General features: G+C 48.5%; 1 protein-coding gene across 2 annotated transcripts in view; it reads left to right on the top strand.

Moving 5' to 3' along the window:
- The window catches only part of Uros (uroporphyrinogen III synthase), a 22,277-nt gene extending 1,907 nt beyond the window's left edge, over positions 1-20,370 (top strand). The window contains exons 2-10 of one of the 2 annotated variants that reach the window (XM_087561072.1): positions 5,048-5,137; positions 5,353-5,436; positions 6,407-6,503; positions 7,724-7,798; positions 9,218-9,292; positions 14,573-14,653; positions 15,143-15,228; positions 16,142-16,240; positions 18,738-20,370. In XM_087561072.1, the coding sequence (XP_087417198.1) occupies positions 5,075-5,137; positions 5,353-5,436; positions 6,407-6,503; positions 7,724-7,798; positions 9,218-9,292; positions 14,573-14,653; positions 15,143-15,228; positions 16,142-16,240; positions 18,738-18,875 (798 nt within the window). In that variant the 5' untranslated portion in view covers positions 5,048-5,074 and the 3' untranslated portion in view covers positions 18,876-20,370. 2 annotated transcript variants of the gene reach the window in all.

The raw sequence follows: 20,370 nt of genomic DNA, 5'->3' as shown, positions 1-20,370 counted from the left end.
AGGCATAATAATAGAAAAAGATTTAAAACATGTCAATAGAATCGCATGGAGACTCCTGAACATCCCCACCCCCCATGGCTTTATAGTTTGTTATGGTAAAGAATACATAGCCAAACTTAACACTTGAGTGCCTGGTTCTTAAGTTCATCCATACTGTTCCACAGCCACGCACTCACCATCCTTTTGACTATTTATACCTTGCAAAACTACTCTTTAAACAGTTCCCCAGTACTGGGCCAAGAGAAGGCTTAGTGGGTAAAATACTTGATGTACCAGCATTTCCCAGCTCCCACATGCTGCAACTGTAACCTGAGCACTGGGTTGATGGCCAGCTAATCTAACCAGTCAGTGAGCTTCAAGTTCAGTGAGAGACCTGTTCTTAAAAAATGAGATTAAGAGCAGTAGAAGACAGCACCCTTCATCAACAGGTACCCATACATACACAAAAAGAACCAGTTCCTTTCATAGCCTCAGGCAGTCATCTGTATAATTTAACAAAGGGCTTTGACTGTAGTCACAGTACTCAGGCATCATGATTTCTTCCCTAAGGCTGAGTGGTTCCTGTTGCTCACATGGTCTTCATATTTAGTCTTACGTCTGTGGGCACTTAGATTTGCTTGTAGGTTTTACCTATTAGACAGTGCTCCTCTGAGCATGAGTGTACAAATACTTCAAGTCTCTGCTTTTGTTCTTTTGGGATCTGCCCAGAAGTGCAATAGCATGATCATATAATTAACTACTTTTAATTTTTTGAATAATTACATTTTTGTAATTTGCAAAATTTTTCCCACACAGGAGCCTGTATTGCTTCGCAGGGAAGCAATTGCTTCTCAGGGGAAAAAGCAAAGACCTGTTTGTGTCCTCAGATTAATTTCTGATGTCAAGCCCATGGACAGAGTGTAGTCTAGAGTAGCTCTTGTAAGTAGATGGCTCACCTGTGCTGTACTGACCACAGGGACCTTCCTAAGGAAGTGGATTGATAACTTCTGGCTCACTCTTCCTTTTTAGCACAGAATTTGTCTTACAGGTCAGCTGGAAGCCAGTGGTTAGGAGGCTGAGCCCCGAGCTTCAGCTCTGGATGCTGATTTCATTTCTATCATTTATTCTGCTGACCTTGGGCAATTAAGAGCCATGGTTTCCCTTCTCGTTAAATGAGGATCATAGGTGCTTTGCAGGCTTAGGTGGGGATTGTAAACTGCTTAGTCCACGGTGACAATTTGATCTGTCATCTTGGCTGGATGGCGAAATGCCCAGCGAGCTGGTTAGATACCTTCCCAGTGTGCCTATGGAGGTTTCTGCCAGGGATATGTATATGGACGTGTAGGCTGAGTAGAGAACATAGAGCACGCAGGCACTGTCTAATCTGGGGGCTGCAGAGAACAAAGGAGAAAGGAGGGCAATCCATCCTCTCCCTGCCCTCCTGCTGCCTGGTGCCCCGGGTTCTAGGCTCTCAGCTTTGGACTAGAATATCCTGTCAGTCCTGTCACTTCAGACTTTACTAACGTTTCTGTGTCCAGTGCTCAGCATGTTTTGTGAGCAAGCAATCTCTGAAATAAAGGGTTTGCTGATCTATATGTGTGCTAGTCAGAAAAGGACCAGGTCCTAGGATGCATTCTGTAACTACCAGCAACAAGACAGCAGTCGGATCTGACAGCCAAGAGCATTTTTATGATGAAATTTCGAGAAAGGAAAATAAACTGTCTACATAGAACTAGCATTGGCTCTGAATAATAGGGGTAGGGCAATGGAGTCACGACATGGGAACAGTGTACATGGAAGGCAGTCTGTAAGAAGTACTTGTTGCTTCTGGATTCCAGGTTGGGGTAGTCCAGAAAGTTTTGGGGTACATTGCAGCTGGTGGCCTTTCAAACACTGGCTTTTTTAAAAGCTTCTTTCCCAGGAGTATTTGTTCATACCATAGAAAAAACACTTTAAAGTTACCCAGTGTCTTTGGGACTGGGGAAGCGATTGCATTTCCTTAAAGAGGTAGGAAACTTAACTCCTAGGAGTAAGGCCAAGCTCTGGGTTAAAAGAAATCCCAAGCCCTTCTTGAGCATACCTGTTCTTTCACTGAGACACCCAGGATTTCTGCCTGATGCTTGAACATGTCTCCTTACTGTCCAATTCAGGTAGTAGTCAGGTGCTTGCAAAGCAGGGTCTGTTCCTCTGGCCTATGCTATTGTCATTCAGATTTCGATTCAGACATCAACCTCCCAGAACAGTCTCCCTGGCACCTGCAGAGATGACTCCTGACAGAACCCTAGTTACTATCTCACAGCACTTGTTAGTACCTGAAATTATCAAGTAACCTCAAGTAAATCCTGTAGGCTTTACTCTCACGAGGAAGCTTCCAGCTCCCAGCTGTCCAGACGCAGGACATTTGGGCTCACTGTCCGACAACTAGAAAGGCAAGTGAGAGATTGACTTAATTATTTTTTTAAGCATTACTAAACTGTCCTCTGTATGCCAGAGCCTGGGGCCTTGACAGGGACATAAGTAGGCTGACATAAGTAGGCACAGGGAGGCTACAGGATCACCTGTCTTCCACAGCATCATATTTTGGCTTCTTAATCCCCACTCTTGTTGCTTGCATTGTGGGGCCTAGAATTCATTCTTCAGCAGAATATGCTAAACTTTACTTGCCACTAAATTTCGTACCAGATTCCTGGAGCTCCCACTGGCAGATGCACTAGCACGGAAGCCAAGAGACAGGCAAGTAGAGGTGTGTGCTAGGAGATGCATTTGATGGAAGTTGCCTTGCACAACTGTAGGGTTGGCAGGGCAGATTGGAATCCACTGTACAAACCAACCAGGAGGGCGGGCCAGTGGGCCGTGCAAGCTCTGTTCAAGCTGAAGCTGGGTCTAGAGGAAAAATGTCCCTACTTTGGGGAACCCCCCGGGCTGTTCTAGTAATGCCTGTGGACTGATTGAGTCGGGCTCCCCAAAGTTATCTGGAGTGGTCTCTCTTCCCAAAAGTCTGTCAGTGGTGGACTTGCTCATATCTTAGCACACTTGGGTTACCATTTGCAAACAGGTGGAAACCAACCATTGATTGCTTTTCCATAGCTGTGGCTCAAGAACAGAAGAGAAGAACTTAGAGGAAGTGGTCATGCATTTTGGCGCATGGTTTTGGAAGTTAGACCGTGATGGAGTTAAGGCTCGGTACTGTAGAGCGGAGGTGTGGGCATTCTCCTTTGCCTCCTACTCCTCCCAGGCCTCTCTAGGAGGGTGCATTCTGAGGCAGGTTCCCCCTTTAATCCTTCCTGGAAACACTCTCGCGGATACACCTAGGATGTGCTTTACAGATCTCTTGAGCTCTCTTCAATCCAATGAGAGGCTTCACTTACTGAGGCGCACTAGTACATGCCCGTAATACTAGCACTTTGGAGGCTGATACAGGAGGATTACCTTAAGCTCAAAGCCAACCTGGGCCACATAGCCCAAATCAGCCTGAGCTATACTACAGTGTGGTATCTTATTTCCAAAATACAAGTCAGAGCACAAAGTAAAGTTAAAAAAAACAGGATCTACTATCATAAGCTTGGAAAACCGAAATGACACAAAGATGTGTGGTGTGATCCCACAGGGGGACAGGGTCCTGGTTAGCGGGCGAGACATTCTGAGAGCCTCGGGAAGGGGTAGGAACCATACTATGTTTTTTTACCCTCTCCCCCATTTCTCTGACACCCAGACGGCAGCAGTAACTAAAACATCCTTTCCTAATTCCTACTTACTTAGCTGGATTCGGCTGCTGAGGTGTAGAGCAATTCATTTCGAGCCAGACTCCCTAATGTTCCATGGATGGACTCACCCAGCCATCAGTGTGACCACATATGTTTGAGCCATGCCTCCCAGAGCTCATTCTTTTTTGCTTCCGAGTGTCTTCTTCCATTGGGTCTCAGGTAGAATCACTCTGCAGGTCTTACCTGGTGTTTATTGTGAGACTACTGAGAGGTTTTTAAAATGTCTCTCATATAACCAGGAAGATAATGCTCATAAGGCTTTTAGATAATAAGGAAATGGAAAGGAAGAAAAATCATACTCCCAGCTACTCAGAAATAAGTACTATTAATATTTTGGTGTGTATTTTCTCATCTATTTGAACATAACACCGAACTACTTATGTAAGTGTTCTCGCATGTTTTTAAGTAACATGTTTGATTAGACAACCTATGTAATTAGGTTATTTGTCAATATTTCAATGATTTTTTTCTAAAACCTTCATCATAGTGTACTTAACCAGCCTCTCATCGGATACTTATGTTGTTTCCAGTTATTGAAAATTACAGAGATGACCAAGAAAGCCTTTTGTTTGTTTGTGTTGAGACAGGGTTTCACTATGTAGCCCTTGCTGGCCTGAAACTTGCTATGTTGACTCAGGTGGCCTGACCTCACCTGCCTGTCCCTCCCAGGTGCTGAGATTGAAGGTGTATGCCATCACATACAGGCTGGAATGAAATTTTTATGCCACTCCCTGTGTACAGTTTTGACTGTCGTCTTGCACTTATTCTTACAAATGAAATTACAGGAAGAGAGGGTATAAGTTCTGTAAGTCTTTATGGGTGGCACATGTTGACAAATTATGTCCAGGTTGATAGATCACCTCAAGAAACTTGGTTAACATTTAATAAGCATGGCTTGAGAGGTGGAAAAGCCAGTAGAGCTATCTCCTAAAGCACTTATGAGTGGCTTCGTTTGTTTATTTCGGGAAAGGAAATAAATATTTATTTGCTTCCTTACTCATTGAGTTACTACCTTGAAATTAAGGTGTCTTTTTCTCTATTTGCTACTGGTGTGACACAGAACACACCATGTCTCTCAGACACCGACACTGGGTTTCACTAATGGCTCTCACTTGCCTTCCCAGGTAGTATCAGCTGCTAGCACGCTCTCCTTCGGCCTTATCAGTGACAGGGGGCTTGAGCAAGACCAAGCCCATTTAGCTCGGCACAGGCAATCGATCGCCTCATTCTTGCCTCTATCCCTCCAACACTGCCGAGGAACAGTCTGAGATCTAATTAAGGTCCATTTCCTCGCTCTGTCGCAGGACCTTTTATAAGAGCTGCCAGGCACAATGAAGGTTCTCTTACTCAAAGATGCCAAGGATGATGACAGCGGCCAGGATCCATATATCCAGGTAAGTGGCTGAGCCTTATTCCTTGACCCCTGAACTAGAACCTCCTCTCTAATGGAGGGTGGGGTGGAGATGCTAAAACTCGGTGAACTTGGTGCATAGCTACTGTGGTGCTGTGCTCCCTCCGTTCCACGTAACGGTTGGTGGTTAATGTGATATCATTTCCCTTATTTTCAAGACAGCCCTGGCCAACCCAGATTGACATTCTTCATTTACAGGAGCTGCGGTTGTGTGGCCTGGAAGCTACGCTGATTCCTGTTCTGTCGTTTGAATTTATGTCTCTGCCCAGTTTGTCAGAAAAGGTAAGAAGCCCATGCTAAGGCCTGCTCTCTGTAGAATGCTTGCTGTATCAGGCTGTGAGGGTACTCAGCTCATTTTACCGTTACACATGATCACAAAGGCAGTGCACGTTCACCTTCTTATAGGCTTCTCTTCCGAAGCTCCTGTCTCTTTTGTCAGGAGGTCCCAGACCCTGGGAGATAGGGCCCTGGAGAGCACCAAGATGGCTCTCAGAGGTAGGGACCACTTCTGGCCTCTGCTGAGACCACCAGGCAGATGCTCCTGACTTTAGAGCGAGCTTTGCTATAGACTCATGCCAGGCTCCTGGACAGGAAGGCAGGGCCAAATGTAAGCCCAGGGCTTCTGCCTGCCATACTGCTCTGCTCAGCAGATGCTGCAGGAATCAGGCCCAGTGAAGTCACAAAGTGTTGCAGATTGATGGCAGCCTGAGGGTGTGCTGAGTGTGCACAATGAATGTCTGGTACCCAGTACTGAAAAAACAAACACCAAAGATTCAGTGTGGACATCTCGAATAAAGTTAGGTGTGCACAGCAGCTCAGGCCTGGCTCAGAAGTGTTCAGTAAAGTATTGTACTTGAAGCTCAGGCTTCAGCTGGGGGTCTTACTTTCTTCATAATCTGGTTACATTATGAATACAGATCTAGTTTTCCCTTTTTCCCTCCTGCCTGCGTCTTACTCCACTGACATGACCCATGCTGGGTCAGGTTGCCCCTCTACTCTGCTCATCTCCTGGGTTGCAGTTGTCAGTCTCTGTCCTAGAAGGAGCTTCTTGAGGGAAGAACTGTGACAATAAAGGGACTTACCCACAGCCTAGAGTGGCTCCAGGCCCATAGTTGCACTAAACAAGTATCGTGTGGATGGAGGGATGAACAGGTAGCAGGACCAGTTGCCCACTTCTTTGCCGATGCATTTGGACTTTGGGGTCGTAGCCGTTTGAGAGGTGGGGTCTAAGCCTCTGTTGGTTTTGGTGCAGCTGTCTCATCCTGAAGGCTTTGGAGGACTCATTTTCACCAGCCCCAGGGCAGTGGAAGCAGTGAAGCTGTGTTTGGAGAAGGACAATAAAACTGAAGGTGAGGGGCTGGAGAGATGGCTTGGAGGTTAAGAGCACTGACTGCTCTTCCAGAGGTCCTGAGTTCAAATCCCAGCAACCACATGGTGGCTCACAACCATCTGTAATGAGATCTGATGTCTTCTGGTGTGTCTGAAGACAGCTACAGTGTACTCTAAATAAATAAATAAATACATAATAAATAAATCTTTAAAAAAAAATGAAGGTGAGACTGAGTCTGCTCTGGAGTCTACCAGACGCTACTGCTCCGGTTTCCGTTCTGAGACACTGGAGTACAGAGGGAGCTGCTAGCTCACAGGTGCCCTCCGAGTCCCCAGACAGACATGACTGAGAGCATAGTTTCACTTGCCATTTAATTTGCTTTATCATATCTAATATTATTTATGTACTTGTTTATTGGGCACATGGCATGACGTGTGTGTAGATGTGAGAGGACAGTCCACGGAAGCTGGTTCTCCCCTTCCACTTCATGGGTCCCAGGGACCAAACACAGCCTGTCAGGCTTGGCGGCAAGGAGCTTTGCCTGCTGAACTATCTCACTAGCCCTCCATTACCTTCTCAATGTTCACTTACATGTCCTGCCAGTTTCTTCCTCTAAAAGTAGGGTAAGTGACACTTTACTCAGTGGATGATGAGAAAATTTATTCTCGGGGAAATGTTTCATGCCCACCCCTCCAGGCCCTCTTCAACATGGCTGTTCCTTCCTCTTCATTATAGCAGTATGTGGTGAGCCTATCCACATACTGAACCCAGGCTCCAGACTGGCTGGCTCCTTAGCTGACACTAATGGAGTTTATGTTGTACTTTAGAGTGAGGGCTAAATACAGTCTAGGGTGTACAGAGTACTATAACCTCATGTTACGATCAAAATACAGGCTTAGAGAGTTCTTCTGAGGGGAAGCAACTGGGAGATGGTTAGCACTGGGCTTTTAGAGTCCTATAGGCCTGGATTCATGCAGCCATCTTGACCACTGTGAGCTCCTTGATCTTCCTTGCCCTCAGTGGCCTGGCCTTGGAGTAAGCGTCGTAACACCCAGACCGTGATGTGACTCCCATTACTAGCTGGAACATGTCGTCTGTCTGCTCTGTGCCAGGTGTTGTGAGCCACAGGACACTGCATATACTCCTGCTGGGGCCTTAGAAGGAAGAAGCAAACCACAGCGGTGACATCTAGCTGGCCACTTTGTATGCATAGCTCACATGTGATTTCATGTTTTGCAGCCTGGGAGAAGTCTCTGAAAGACAGATGGAATGCCAAGTCTGTGTACGTGGTTGGAAGTGCCACCGCTTCTCTAGGTGAGGAGTCACAGAAAGATGAAGGTTCGAATCCTCGCCTAGATGGATGGGGTTTCATATTCAGACCACATACAATCCGAAACCTATGTGCAACTTACTTTTAGGACTCTCTGTTTAGTCTTTTCAGACCATAGTTGACAAGAGTAGCTGAAATGGTGGGAAATGAAACTGTAAGACAGGGGCGGGGGTGTCATGTGCATACTGCACTAACAGCCAGCCTGACAGTAGTTTGTCCTGCCTCAGTTTACTTCCTGGAGCCTCTAGGCTTCGTGGCTCACTTGTCCTGAACAGAGTTTACACCTGCATAGGACTTTTTCCTCAGGCTCAGTACCTTTCTAATAGTCCATAAATAAAAAGCCCATGGTGTTCCCATGGAAGCTGTCTTGGTGGTAACAGGTACTGGTTGTTTAGCTCCTGAATGGAATGCCCACCAGCCCTCTTTCCTCTGGGAGTCGTGCATTCCTCTGTGCAGGTGGCAGTCCTGAGTGGGCCCTGCCTTTATCTATATCCTCTGCAGATTAACCACTCATTCACTTTCTGGAGAAGGCAAGGAGCCTTCATCTGTCTGCTTCTCTTCAAGAAGAGGAGCTTGGGGGCTGGAGAGATGGCTCAGTGGTTAAGAGCACTGACTGCTCTTCCAGAGGTCCTGAGTTCAAATCCCAGCAACCACATGGTGGCTCACAACCATCTGTAATGGGATCTGATGCCCTCTTCTGGTGTGTCTGAAGATAGCGACAGTGTACTCACATACATAAAATAAATAAATCTTTAAAAAAAAAAAAAAGAAGAGGAGCTTGGAGGGTGGAGTGGCACACACCATTAACCCCACCCAGCACTCAGGAGGCAGGCAGGAGGATCTCTGTGAGTGGGAGGCCAGCCTAGTCTATATAGAGAGTTCCAGTACCGCACTGGGCGAGGGGCTGGCTGGGACAGCACCCTCCCTAAACTACCTGTATCCATAGTGCTATGGGTCCTTGGTTGTTGTGAAACCTTTCCTCTGCCCTCTCCATTCCAGTCTGGCCATGCCAGCCCATTACCCATTTCTGGATGGAATCTGGTCACATCTCCCTGATGAAGTGAGGGCTTTCTAAAGCGATGCTTGCAAAACTTAGCAGCTTCCAAATGCTAACCGTCTGATAAGCAGATGCCAACAGTTGGCCTCATTATCACACGAGCCCTAAGACAGTCCTATGGGGCTGGTGTTTTGGGCTCATGTAGATAAATGGGGTTCAGAGAAGTGAGTTAAGACAAAGACCCCTCTCTTCTCTGAAAGGAGAGCTGTAGTCTTATTACTTGGCTTCCAGGGGACACTTCGCCGTGGGTGGGAAAGCAGCGCATAGACATTTGCACTGTAAAGATTGCGCAGGAAAGAAAGGGCTTCAGTAACTGAAAAAGGAATTCACCTCTGTCGTTTTCCAGTGAATAAAATTGGCCTGGATGCAGAAGGAGCCGGCAGTGGAAATGCAGAAAAGCTCGCTGAATATATTTGCTCAAGTAAGTGAAGACCGACCCAGATGAAAGCCACCCCCCCACCCCTGCAAAAGCGCTCTCAGGAAAAGAACTGACTTCCCATAAGGTTGTCTTTGGTCAGCACGTGGAGCGGCTCTAGGGCTGCTTGGATTTGGACGGTGACTTACCTCAAGCTGCTGATGGGGTTCTGGGCTTCTGAAGAACACAGAGGAGAGATCTGTAGAGGGCAGATTTTGGAGAGAGGACAGGAAGATTCCCTCTAGGTAATGTCTCCCGCCCTCTTCCCTGTTTGTCTAATCCAGCTGTAGACACAGGTACTTGCAGCTGTCAGTGTCCCACACATACTGAGGTAGAATTCTGCTCAGTATCAGCTGAGGAGATCTGGGCCCACTCCCGAGGTCCGCAGGCCAGGTGTTTCCAGCCTTGCAGGCAGGTCTCTGTCAGAACTGCCAGACCCTGCAGTTGAAACAGGGAACAACAGGCAAGAGGATAAACTCTGGTGCTGGCCTCTGACTGGGTCTGTTATGTGCTGACTGAGCCTTCTGGAGAATTGCTTGGGGATCTGCTGGGCTGGGAGAAGGACAGGCTAGAGTGCGGGCATGGCTATGGCTTTCCTCAAAGGTAGTTAGTTGTAGGAGTTGGGCATCTTCTTTTCCCTAAGCATATGAAATGGGTGAAGAGAGAAGGACTTCCGGTGGGACTTTTTATGCTTTTCAAACAATGATGGATAAATCAAAGTACATTAGTTATAAACTGTAGCTCCTCAGGGTGCTGTTTGCTTCTGTGGTTTGCAAACTCGTATGCTAAAGTCTTCTGAGGTTCTCCTGCACTAAGATACTCTTATTGCCAGAAGGTTCTTTAGCTTTTACATTTTAATGTTCCTCTGAAAGCTGCTCCTTTAAAAAGCCCTGCATTTGGCACTGAGGCTTCCTAGGTTGTAGAGAGACCCTGGGCAGAGCCACGAGCAGGTTCAGCAGGGGATGGCAGAGCCCCTCTGCAAGCAAGTTGCTGGTTCTCCACAGTTTTCAACATGTTTTGGTTAGCTTTGATGGTCAACTTGACATAGCCTAGAGGAGTCTCAACTGAGGAATCACCCAGATCAGACTGGATTATGGTTATGTCTCTGGGGGATTGTCTTGTTTGGTGATTGATGTAGGAGAGTCCAGCCCACTGTGGGCAGCACCATTCCTAGGTCGGGTGCTCCTGGGTTGCAGAAGAAAGCTTTCCAAACCTAAGGCTGTGAGCAAGTCAGCAAGGTGCTTTCCTCTACGGTCAGTTCAAGTTCCCATTCTTACCTCCATCAGTGATGGACTGCAGCCTGTCAACCTTAATAAACCTCCCTAGATCGGTTTCTGTCAGAGAGCTTGTCATAGCGGCAGGAACGAATCTAGAGCATCTTTCTATTTATTTTTACTTATTCACTTTACCTGCTGCTCACCGCCCCCTCCTCACCCCCTCCACAGTCCTTTCCCATGCCCCCTCTCCTCCTCTGAGCAGATAGGGGCCCCTATGGGTATCCCCCACCCTAGCACTTCAAGTCTCTGCTATATTAGTAACAAACCAGTTGTCTTTCTAAAGCGGTTTCAAAGCGGACGTACAGTGTTGTGTCAGAGTACAGTGTCTCCAGTACACATGAGGTCCTGCGTTCATTCTCCAGCACCAAAAGAAAAAGTTAGTACTTACCCTTCTGGTAATTAAATGCTCAGCACTGACACTGAAAAAAAGTGTTAACAAGTGCCCAGTGTGCTCAGAAGCCAGTCCTCACAGCCAGTCAAGGAAGGTAGGAGCCGTGTTAGTGACAAATGTGTCATCCAAGATGGTAATCGCAGTGATCCAGATTAAATAAAATTCCTCAGGCACACTGGGCACATTTCACAGTTCAGCCATCACTAATGGCCAGTGCCCCTGTGCCAGGCAAAGAGAGACTCCTGTTGTCTCTGGAAGTCGTTTCTTAGTGTGCTGTATTGAGACTCTGGAGCCCAAGGCTGTACACTGTGAGGTCACAGGGTTAGAATTCAGACTCAGACCTGCCTGTTACCTTCAGCAAACCTGACTGAACCCTGATTTGTGTCCAATGCCTTCAAGGACTGCTGGCCAGGCAGATTATGAGGGCACCCCACTGAGGTAAGAATTCTAGGGACCTGACCCTGCTGTAGCAGAACTTTGGGGGGACCTCCAGCTTGCAGATACCTGAGAGGACCCCCCTCTGATCACTCTTCTCTAAAGAGGGAGTTCTGGCCACAGGGTGGTTTTCCAAGTACATTCTCTTGAACCCCATGGTCATCGGCATGAGGAGGCCTGTTGGGCACGTGATGCATGGACAGAACCTCTGTTTCCCAGTTCCACAGTCTCTGCCACTTCACAGGAGACCAAGTGAGTTCAGTCTCAGGTCTGTGAGTATGGGGACCAGGACCCTCCAGTGTTCATGCCTCCTGGGAGCTCCCACTTAGCCAGGCTTGGGAAGATGGGTGAACTAAGCAGTGAAAAGAGTAGGGAGCCGTTGGGTGTGGCGAGGCGACCGCTACTAGCACTGAACAGCTTTTCCTCACAGCCACAGCCAGTTCTCCATCTCCTCAGACACCAGCTGGGTGTCCCACACTGTAATTCAGTTCTGAACTAACCCACAATAAGTGCAGACCCACAGGAAAGGCGTGATCCCACAAGACTGCCCCCGACTTTAGATAAATACTGAGTGTCCAAGGGACCTATCCTCTGTCCAACTGGGTCACAGATTTGTTCCTGGAGGTTCCTCCTGAGGGTCAGTAGCTTGGTAGAATGGCTTCTAGAACTCAGGGCAACACTCTGTGCATATGCATTGGCCTATTGTAAAGGGCATGATAAGGATACAGGTGCTGGGCTAGCAAGGCCTGGCATACAGCTGTATATAGCACCGAAGCGTGTCTTTTAAAAATGTAGGCCTATGTGTAAAGGACAGATTGGGGTGCTCTCTTAGAATCAAGTGCTACGTCCATGAGGGATAATTGCCTGTTATATAAATGGGACAGTTTGCTTCCACCTGTCCCCAGGGCAGGTCTTAAGCATACTCAAATTAGATGCATCTGTTTGGAAGGAGACAGACGTGCTGAAGCCATGGCTCATAGAAGGCCTAGGGCCACCAGGCTGGTTTCCTTGCGTTGGAAGCACCAGGCAGTGGGCCAGTACCATTTGCGAGTGCTCAGGCTGGGCTCTGGCTGACTGGCCCAGGCCTGGCAGGGTGGATAGTGACATTCATTGCCCTATCTCTCAGGATTGGTTCTCTCCTACCTGTGGGTTCTAGGGTTCAAACTCAGATCATCAGGCTTGGACACAAATACCCTTACCCACTGCGTCCTGATGCCAGCCCTGGGGTGCACTCTTTGCAAAGCCATTGTTAGTTTTAATTTATTACCAGCAAGTCCGTAGGCCCAATAAATCTTCCATTTGCAATTAGAATGTACAAATGAAGTCCTCATTACCTGCTGCTAATGAGGGCCTTCACCTTGGTTTTTTACCAAGGCATTAATGAGTTTCTCTTGAAGTAAACTTTGTGGCCCAACTTTAAAAGCTACATTTATAGCCTTTATGTCCAGTGTGTGTTGGACACAAAGCCAGCTCCTCGTTGTTGCTCATTATTTTACTTTACTATGAGACAAGCATTGTTATGAGCATCTAAAGCTGTTAACCCATTTGATCTGCTCACTCATTAGACAGTTGTCCTCTCGCTGGACCTGTCTTTCAAGGAGAGAATAATTACAAGGTAAACGTCAAAGACAGTCATATTTAAAGAGACGAAGAGGCCAAGGAGGACTGTCCTACCTTTGTTTGAAATGGCCTCCTGGGTGTACAGAGTTCCTGCTCCCATGCATCAGGTAGCCTCAGGGCCCTGAGGTCTTCAGTCGAGGTCAAAGTGCACAACTCAGTTCTTACCTACATCCGGGGCTGCTCCATTGTCTGTGGAGACTCTGCCTCAGGTCCTCCTCAGCAGCACTGTACTCCTCAGACTTCAGCTCTCTGTCAGTCTTCTCTGGCAGACTGAAGAGGTGAAGGGGAGACTCCTGAATCATCCACACGTTCTTCGGGTGCCTTTGAGGTGAAGATTGCCAGAAAGTTGAACTGTTTGGCTTCCTGTAGGAAGAGCTTTAGCCCCTAGCTCCTTGTACCTTCGACCCGCAACACTCACAGGAGAGACTCCTAGGCTAGGGTGGAGAGCACAGCGGCTGAACACGTCTTTGAAAATGTTTGCCTAGAAGTGGTACCTGCAACACTAGAAAGAGAACTCAGCAGGCACCTGTGATCTATAGTTAATCATCCTCCCAATCCGTTCACTCCTCTATGTTGGTACCAATATTTACAGAGCAGCTTGAATAAAACATCCGCCAGCATGTCACTGTTGCTTGTACTTCAAACGCAGTAGCCCTCAGCTATGCCTGTCACTCACATACTGCTTCCCAGAGGAGTGCCAGCTGGGGAGAGCTGTTTCATTCTTTCTGATCTCAGTCGCCAGCGGTGTGTTCAGAAGCACCATTTGGTATAGGAAATGCATGATGTCCGTGCACAACCCACAGCCCATTACATTCCGTGATCTGCCGTGGAAGAAATGGTTTTAGTAAAATGCTCCGTGGTCACCATTGAGGAAGGTTCTTGCATCTGACAAGCCCTTGGTTGAATGGTTTTGTTACAACATGCTGTTTGCTCTGTCAGATGCAAAGTGCTCAGGGTCGAACATGGCCTCAGGTCTCCACACATGGAGGTGGGTGGTGGGCACAGTAAGATTCAGGGCCACTGGAGCAGCCTTCCATCTTTTGTGCCCTTTGGGCACTCGGTCAAGAAGCTACTGGCATGGCTGGTAGAATAGGAGGCAGGAAACTTGTCTTTGTTGAAGGTAGCTACAGAGGCACTCCAAGGTGCCAGTCCCTTGCTGTCTCCTGTGCCTGTCCTAATCCAGCCCTCCTCCAGGGCTGGGAAATCTCTGCCCAATGCTGATATCAGTCTTATTTGGTTAAGTACAAGGCCTCCATTCTAAATAACCGTGATCCTCCCCCTGACAGTTCACGCAGCAAGTAGGACAGTGGTACCTTGTTTCTGCAGCTTAGTTTTCTAGGCTCTTCACTGACCTTCCCCCTCAGTTCTTCATGGAAACCTTTAAGGTCAGCACAGTGCAGCACTTGTCCTTCCTGGTGACAGGTGTTAGAACTGAGATCTTACAGTGAAGCTGAGCCTGTGGTCCCCAGCTTCGCCCTCCTGGGAGCACCCTGTGCCTCTGTGCATAGTGTCACCCTTTGAGTTTTTACAAAGATCTTACAATGTCTGCTTCTATGTCCACAGAGCCATCTTCAGAGCTGCCTCTTCTCTTTCCCTGTGGAACTATCAAAGGAGACACTCTTCCGAAAATGCTCAGAGACAAAGGTGACTAGAATTAGCTAATGACACCCACAAAGGTGAATGTCCTGAGGCCCAGGAGGCAGACATGACCATGTACAGACAAGGCAGGGATGCAGCTGGGTCTCCTGATGCTAAACCTTTCTTGAGAGCTGTCCTAAACCTGGCTGCCAGCATGACTGTGGGATTTATGGAGCAGCCAGGGTCAGAGCTGTGTGGGCAAACTCACACAGACAGGGGAACCAACAGCATGTGTAAGTATTGGGGAAGGCTGTGCTTTCTGGACCTGTCTTTGTAACTCAGCCTTCCTGACCATGAATTGATTCCATGGTACTCTGTAGGTCACACAGGGCTGGGCAAGGTCTTTTACTCCCCTAGTTGAGCTTTCCATTTCTGAGGAGCTGTTTCTCAGAAGTATGGTGACCCGTCCCCATCAGCCACACTGAGGAAGGTGCAGAACCCCCATTCCCATTCCCTGTAAAGTGAAGCCTATCTCATGGTTTTGATTGTACCCAGGGATTCCCATGGAAAGCATGCACGTCTATCAGACAATTCCACACCCTGGAATCCAAGGGAGCCTGGAGAGCTACTATGAAAATCAGGTGCGTAGGGTTTCCAGGGGAAGCAAGTCCTGGCAGGGCAGGCCCCAGGGAGTTGGGGGCATGAGATTGGAGGTGTTGATTCCCCTTGGGGTTCTGTCATTTCCAGCCATGTGACTAAGTAGATGGTGTTTCTGCAGCTCCATTTTTATGTACCTGTGGTACAGGACTAGACCCATCCAGTGAGAGTTGAATAAGGATTAAAGGAGAGAGTTCATACAAACCCGTTTGTGTAACATCTACCATATACAAAGGCTTAAGACACACCGTGGCCTTGTTACTGCCTTTGTTCTCCATTGCATGGGGCAGAGGCTAAGCCCACACCGGGAAGAGCCCACTATGGCATCTGGATTGGGATTGTGAGACCTGAGGCAGAGAGTGGAGAGCGCTTCTTGAGTTAATGACTACCTCCACCATTTCCATCCAGAAGTCACAGCCTTTTGCTCTCCCTAGAACAGCTTCATGCCTGTTCTGGGGTTCCTGTTGGGACCATCCAAGGGCAGAGAAACTATGTAGGCTGTCTGGTTGTTGTCTGCTCTCCCCCTAGTGGGTGGAAGGTGACAGATGCTAACAAGAAGACTTGATTCCAGCAGGGCTGTCTAACTCCAGGAGCTGAGGTGTCTCCACTGCTGAGCCTGGGCTCCAGGGAGTCTCTGTCTTCTGGCCAAACAGACTGAGGGCAGGCAGAGCAACCAGTGAGAACTGCCAGCCTCTCCAACCTCAGCCCGCTTCATAAACAATTCCTTCAAACTGTGCCTTGGTGGGCTGAGAATGGCATCTAGCCAGGAACCATGCTGTTACAGGCTGCTGGAGCTGGACAGTTGGTGATGGTGACCTGAGGAACGCTGTCTAGGGGCAAACCTGAGGAACGCTGTCTACGGGCAAAGGCTAGCTCTCATCTTTTCCTTTCCCATAGGGCATCCCAGCCAGCATCACATTCTTCAGCCCCTCCGGCCTTAAATACAGCCTCGAGTATATTCAGGCGTTATCTGGTGGCAGCTTCGACCAGATCAAGGTATGGTATTCTGTGGACTTGGCCTTTTGCTCCTTACCATCTCCTGGAATCTACACACCGAGTCGGACACCTGTGAGGTGACTGTAGAATCCAGGGGCCGCTGCCTCGTCTCTGGTGCTCTGCACACATTGCTCATCTCTGCTGGGCCAGTCTTAGTCTAACTTGGGGATGGTTACCCCCAAGTTTTTGTCCTGGATAGCTAACTATCTGGCCTTCCCCATATGGCATTGTCTTTGGTTAGTTGAGGACTCAAGTGAGGCCCTTCTGGCAGGGTTTGGTGTAGGTATGAGTGCCTTCCCCTTCTTTGTCCCCTGTTGAACACATTGACATGGTTCTCTGGTCTAGAAATATCTGTCTCTTCATTTTTACCTAAAGGATTTACACGCACACTTTCAGGGACTGTATTTATTAGGAGCCTTCAACTAACACAACCCTTGAGCCACCAGAACAGAATTGTCCTTGACCAGACTCCACTGGGACTGAGGAGAAGGTACAAAGTGTGGCCTGGAACCCAGAGACAGTAGGTCCCACCTCCACCCGCCACCCCCAGGGCTCACTTCAGTCAGGTGACCCCAACATGCTGGCTTATCACAGTTGCAGTCTCACAAGTGTGAGCCGCCTGGACATCCAGACTTTCCCGGTTTCAGGGTGGAATATTAGGCACAGGGTAACTGAAAAGGAGGGCCATAGAGCTGAAAAGGAAGAGTCCATGGTTGGTACCCAAAGAGAATGTCAGGCTGTGGGCCATGGTGACACTAGCTATGGTCCTAGCAGTTGCTGGTCAGTCGTCAAACTTCTTGCAGTCATACTTATGCTAGTCTGGTTGTGGGGATCCAGCAGAATGGGGGTGATTGTCCTCCTTACAGGGAGGACACTGAGCAGAGAGAGGTTCAACACTTGTCAGGATTACCTATATCACATTACTAGAAGGCGACTTTTATGACTGTGAGTGGGGGAGGCACCTGATTCCTGCAGTCGGAATTGAAGAGAAATGGCCCCTGGGTGTTGAGCAAGGTCCAGTGAGCGTTAGGCACGGGGAAGGTTTAGCAGCAGCAAAAATGCTGCTCTTGTGTCTCTGTGGATGAGTCACCAGGTAACTGTGGAGTGCTCATGCAGCTTGCTGATGGGGACGTGCCTAGCACTTACCGGGCTGACCATGCCACAGTGAGAACTTGTACTGCTCTCACCTTACTCAGTCCTCACCCTACAAACCCAAGTTGGAGGAAAATAGACACCGGGAATTCCCACTTAGGGTTTTGCCACGAGTACTGCCCAGACCCATGCAGCAGCCGGGGAAGGTGCCCATCTTAAATCTGTTCCATTCATTGCTGGTACCCAGGGGTTCTTAGCACCCCCCCCAGTTATCATTCTGCCACTGTTTAGTGCACCACGCACAAGTAGTTAAAGATGCCACTGGGACCTTGGGCTCTGCAGCTGCCAGGAAAGAAACTTTCCAGAGCTAACATTGTGGTAAGGGACTATGGCTTATTCCAGAGCCAGAAAGCCAATATAAATTAAAGGGAGTCATCATTTGGCGCTGGGAATTAGTGCCAGCCCATGGGTACCTTCGAGGCTCACAGAGGACAGAGTCCTGAGACCTAAGCATTGGGTGACTTGGCATTCATGCCTGGTCAGCTCTGCCTAAGATTTGACAGTGGCCTTCCTTCCTCCGTAGGAGTCTTTTGAGACCCAGTATTTTTACAGCACTATTTAAAATACAGGGGGCTACAGAAGGTTAAGGAGCAGCTGCTGGCCTGTGCTTGCTGCTTATGGCTGACTTACATATAAATACCACAAAGGAGCTGTGCCAAAGCAGGGAGAACTTAACGGCACCTGCCACCAAATGAAATGGAAGCCATTTCATTGTCTTTCTTTCCTGCCTTCTCACAGTGACCACATAGCCTGTGGGGTGTCTGTCTGTGTGCCTAAAGGCCATATATCTGTCAGTGAGCATATATCTGTGTCCAGCATTGACCAAGTGGTTCACCCTGACCACTATGTAATCCCTCAGCAGCCTCGGGTCAGCCCAGTTAAAGATAGACAATAGAGGCAGAGAGAGTGGATGCCAAAGGCCTCTCTCTGCCCTATGCTACTGGGATTTGAACCCTGGCCGTCCAGCTTATGACTGTTCTGTGTGCTAGGGGATCCAGACCCACCTTGGCTCCCCATGCTCCCCACCCGCTCCCACACAGAGCCCCTGAAACTGGGGCAGATCTGTCTGCAGCTGCAGTCCCTGAGGAAGATAGTATCCACCCTGGGTTTCACCCTCACATCTGCCCAAGCCCTAAGGATGTGTGCACCTGTGGCACGAGGTGGTGGTGAGAGCTTGATCATTGTGCAGACTCTGAAGCCAGCTTCAAGCTGCTTAGGTGGCACTGCTGTTCACGTGCAACAACACGCCAGAATGAACTCCTAACAGAAAGTGTCCAGATGACATCTGCACACCGCCCTTGCTGTGGTGCTGAGGCTGTGTCTCTCGTGTCTTCCTCCCTTGCAGTTTGTAGCCATCGGCCCCAGTACAACTCGTGCTATGGCTGCCAAGGGCCTTCCGGTGAGCTGCACTGCCGAAAGCCCCACACCACAAGCCCTGGCTGCAGGCATCAGGAAAGCGCTGAAGCCAAACAGCTGCTGCTGAGGTCTGTGCAGAGCCAGCTCCTTCCCTGTGCATGGGACAGCTCACTGCTGCCCGAAGATGAACCCAAATTCAGAAAGGAGCTCTGGAGAAGCTGTGTGTGAGCATGTCGCCGTCCACCATCCACTGAGTCCAGCTTGGAACCTAGGCCAGGTTCACTGGCCATTAGACCCAGGGAGAGAGAACTTCCTGTGCCTAGAAAGAAGGAAACGAAATGGACCACGTGGTGACTTGTGGTTGCTGCCCACTCTTTAACAAACTGTGTTTCTTTCATGTGTACCGGTGTCTTGTCTGCATGCACATCTGTGTGCCACCTGCATACCTGGTGCCTGGAGAAGCAAGGCAAGGGTGGCAGATCCCCTAGAACTGTGAGTTGGGGACAGCTGTGAGCAGCCATCTGGGTACTGGGAATTGAACCCAGGTCCTCTGAAAGAATAAGTCCTCTCAACCACTGAGCCATCACTCCGGCCCACGGTTTTCATCTGTGGTTCTCAGGGCAAAGCGGTGTTCTGGGGCAACAGAACGTCATAGTCTCGCTGATGCTGACCTGTTAAGAATGACAAATCGCTATGTGTGAAGTAGATTTAGTCGTCATACAAAATAAAATAAAAATAAGACTAGGCCAAGCATGGTAGCCCACTCATGAACTCAGCACTGCAGGAATGGAGACGACAGTCATGAGCTTAAGAATGGAGCTTAAGTCATGAGCCAGGACTATATAGTGAGACATTATACACTATATCTAAATATTTGGAAAAAAAAGACTTAAAGGTCTGCCTTTTTGTCCCCTGTGGATAATATGCAGATAATTACGAGATTTTTATCTCATTCTGAAACATAATGGCAGCTTATCTATCAAGCCAGCTGCTTCTGGACTGTGTGCATACATGTGGATGTGTGTGTTAGAAATGTCAGCCCTGCAGAAAGGCTCTGAAAACTGTGTTCCCAGACTAGATTTCTACTAGGCAATCCTGGACTAGATTTGAGCTGTGTTAAGAAAATCGATATTTGTCTCTCAGCAGCCGTGGGCTGGTGGTGGGGAGGACGGCTGTGTACTCATGCAGCTGTCTACATTGGAAGGCATCTTCTCTTAAGTGCACACCATGCCCAGCCTCATGCACTAAGCTTTACACATGTGATCTGATCCTCAGAGCAACTCTGAAATCCCTGAGCCACCTCACATCATCCCAACAGTCGAGGAAGAAGGGTCTAGTGCCATGGTTCAGTGCTGCAGTTCGGGTATGGTTTGGAGTGTGTCCCTCAAAGTTTGATATGGTAGGTTCTCAGTCCCCAGATGTTCATGGAATCCTTAAGAGGCTTGGCATACGGCTGGCAAGTTGTCAGATCCTCGGTGGAGCAAAGAGCTTGATGCCGACTTTATAACTAAATCCAGTCTCTGGAATGCACATGGTAGAAAGAAAACTGACTCCCGCGGGTGGTTCCCTGACTCTGACACATGGTGTGGTGGTAAATAAATAAATAAATGAATGAGTGTTAA

This window comes from Rattus norvegicus, chromosome 1, assembly GCF_021556685.1.
Source record: "Rattus norvegicus strain SHRSP/BbbUtx chromosome 1, alternate assembly SHRSP_T2T, whole genome shotgun sequence".
Taxonomy (NCBI): domain Eukaryota; kingdom Metazoa; phylum Chordata; class Mammalia; order Rodentia; family Muridae; genus Rattus; species Rattus norvegicus.
The sequence above is the reverse complement of the archived record's forward strand: the minus strand, read 5'-3'. Positions and strand labels throughout refer to the sequence as shown.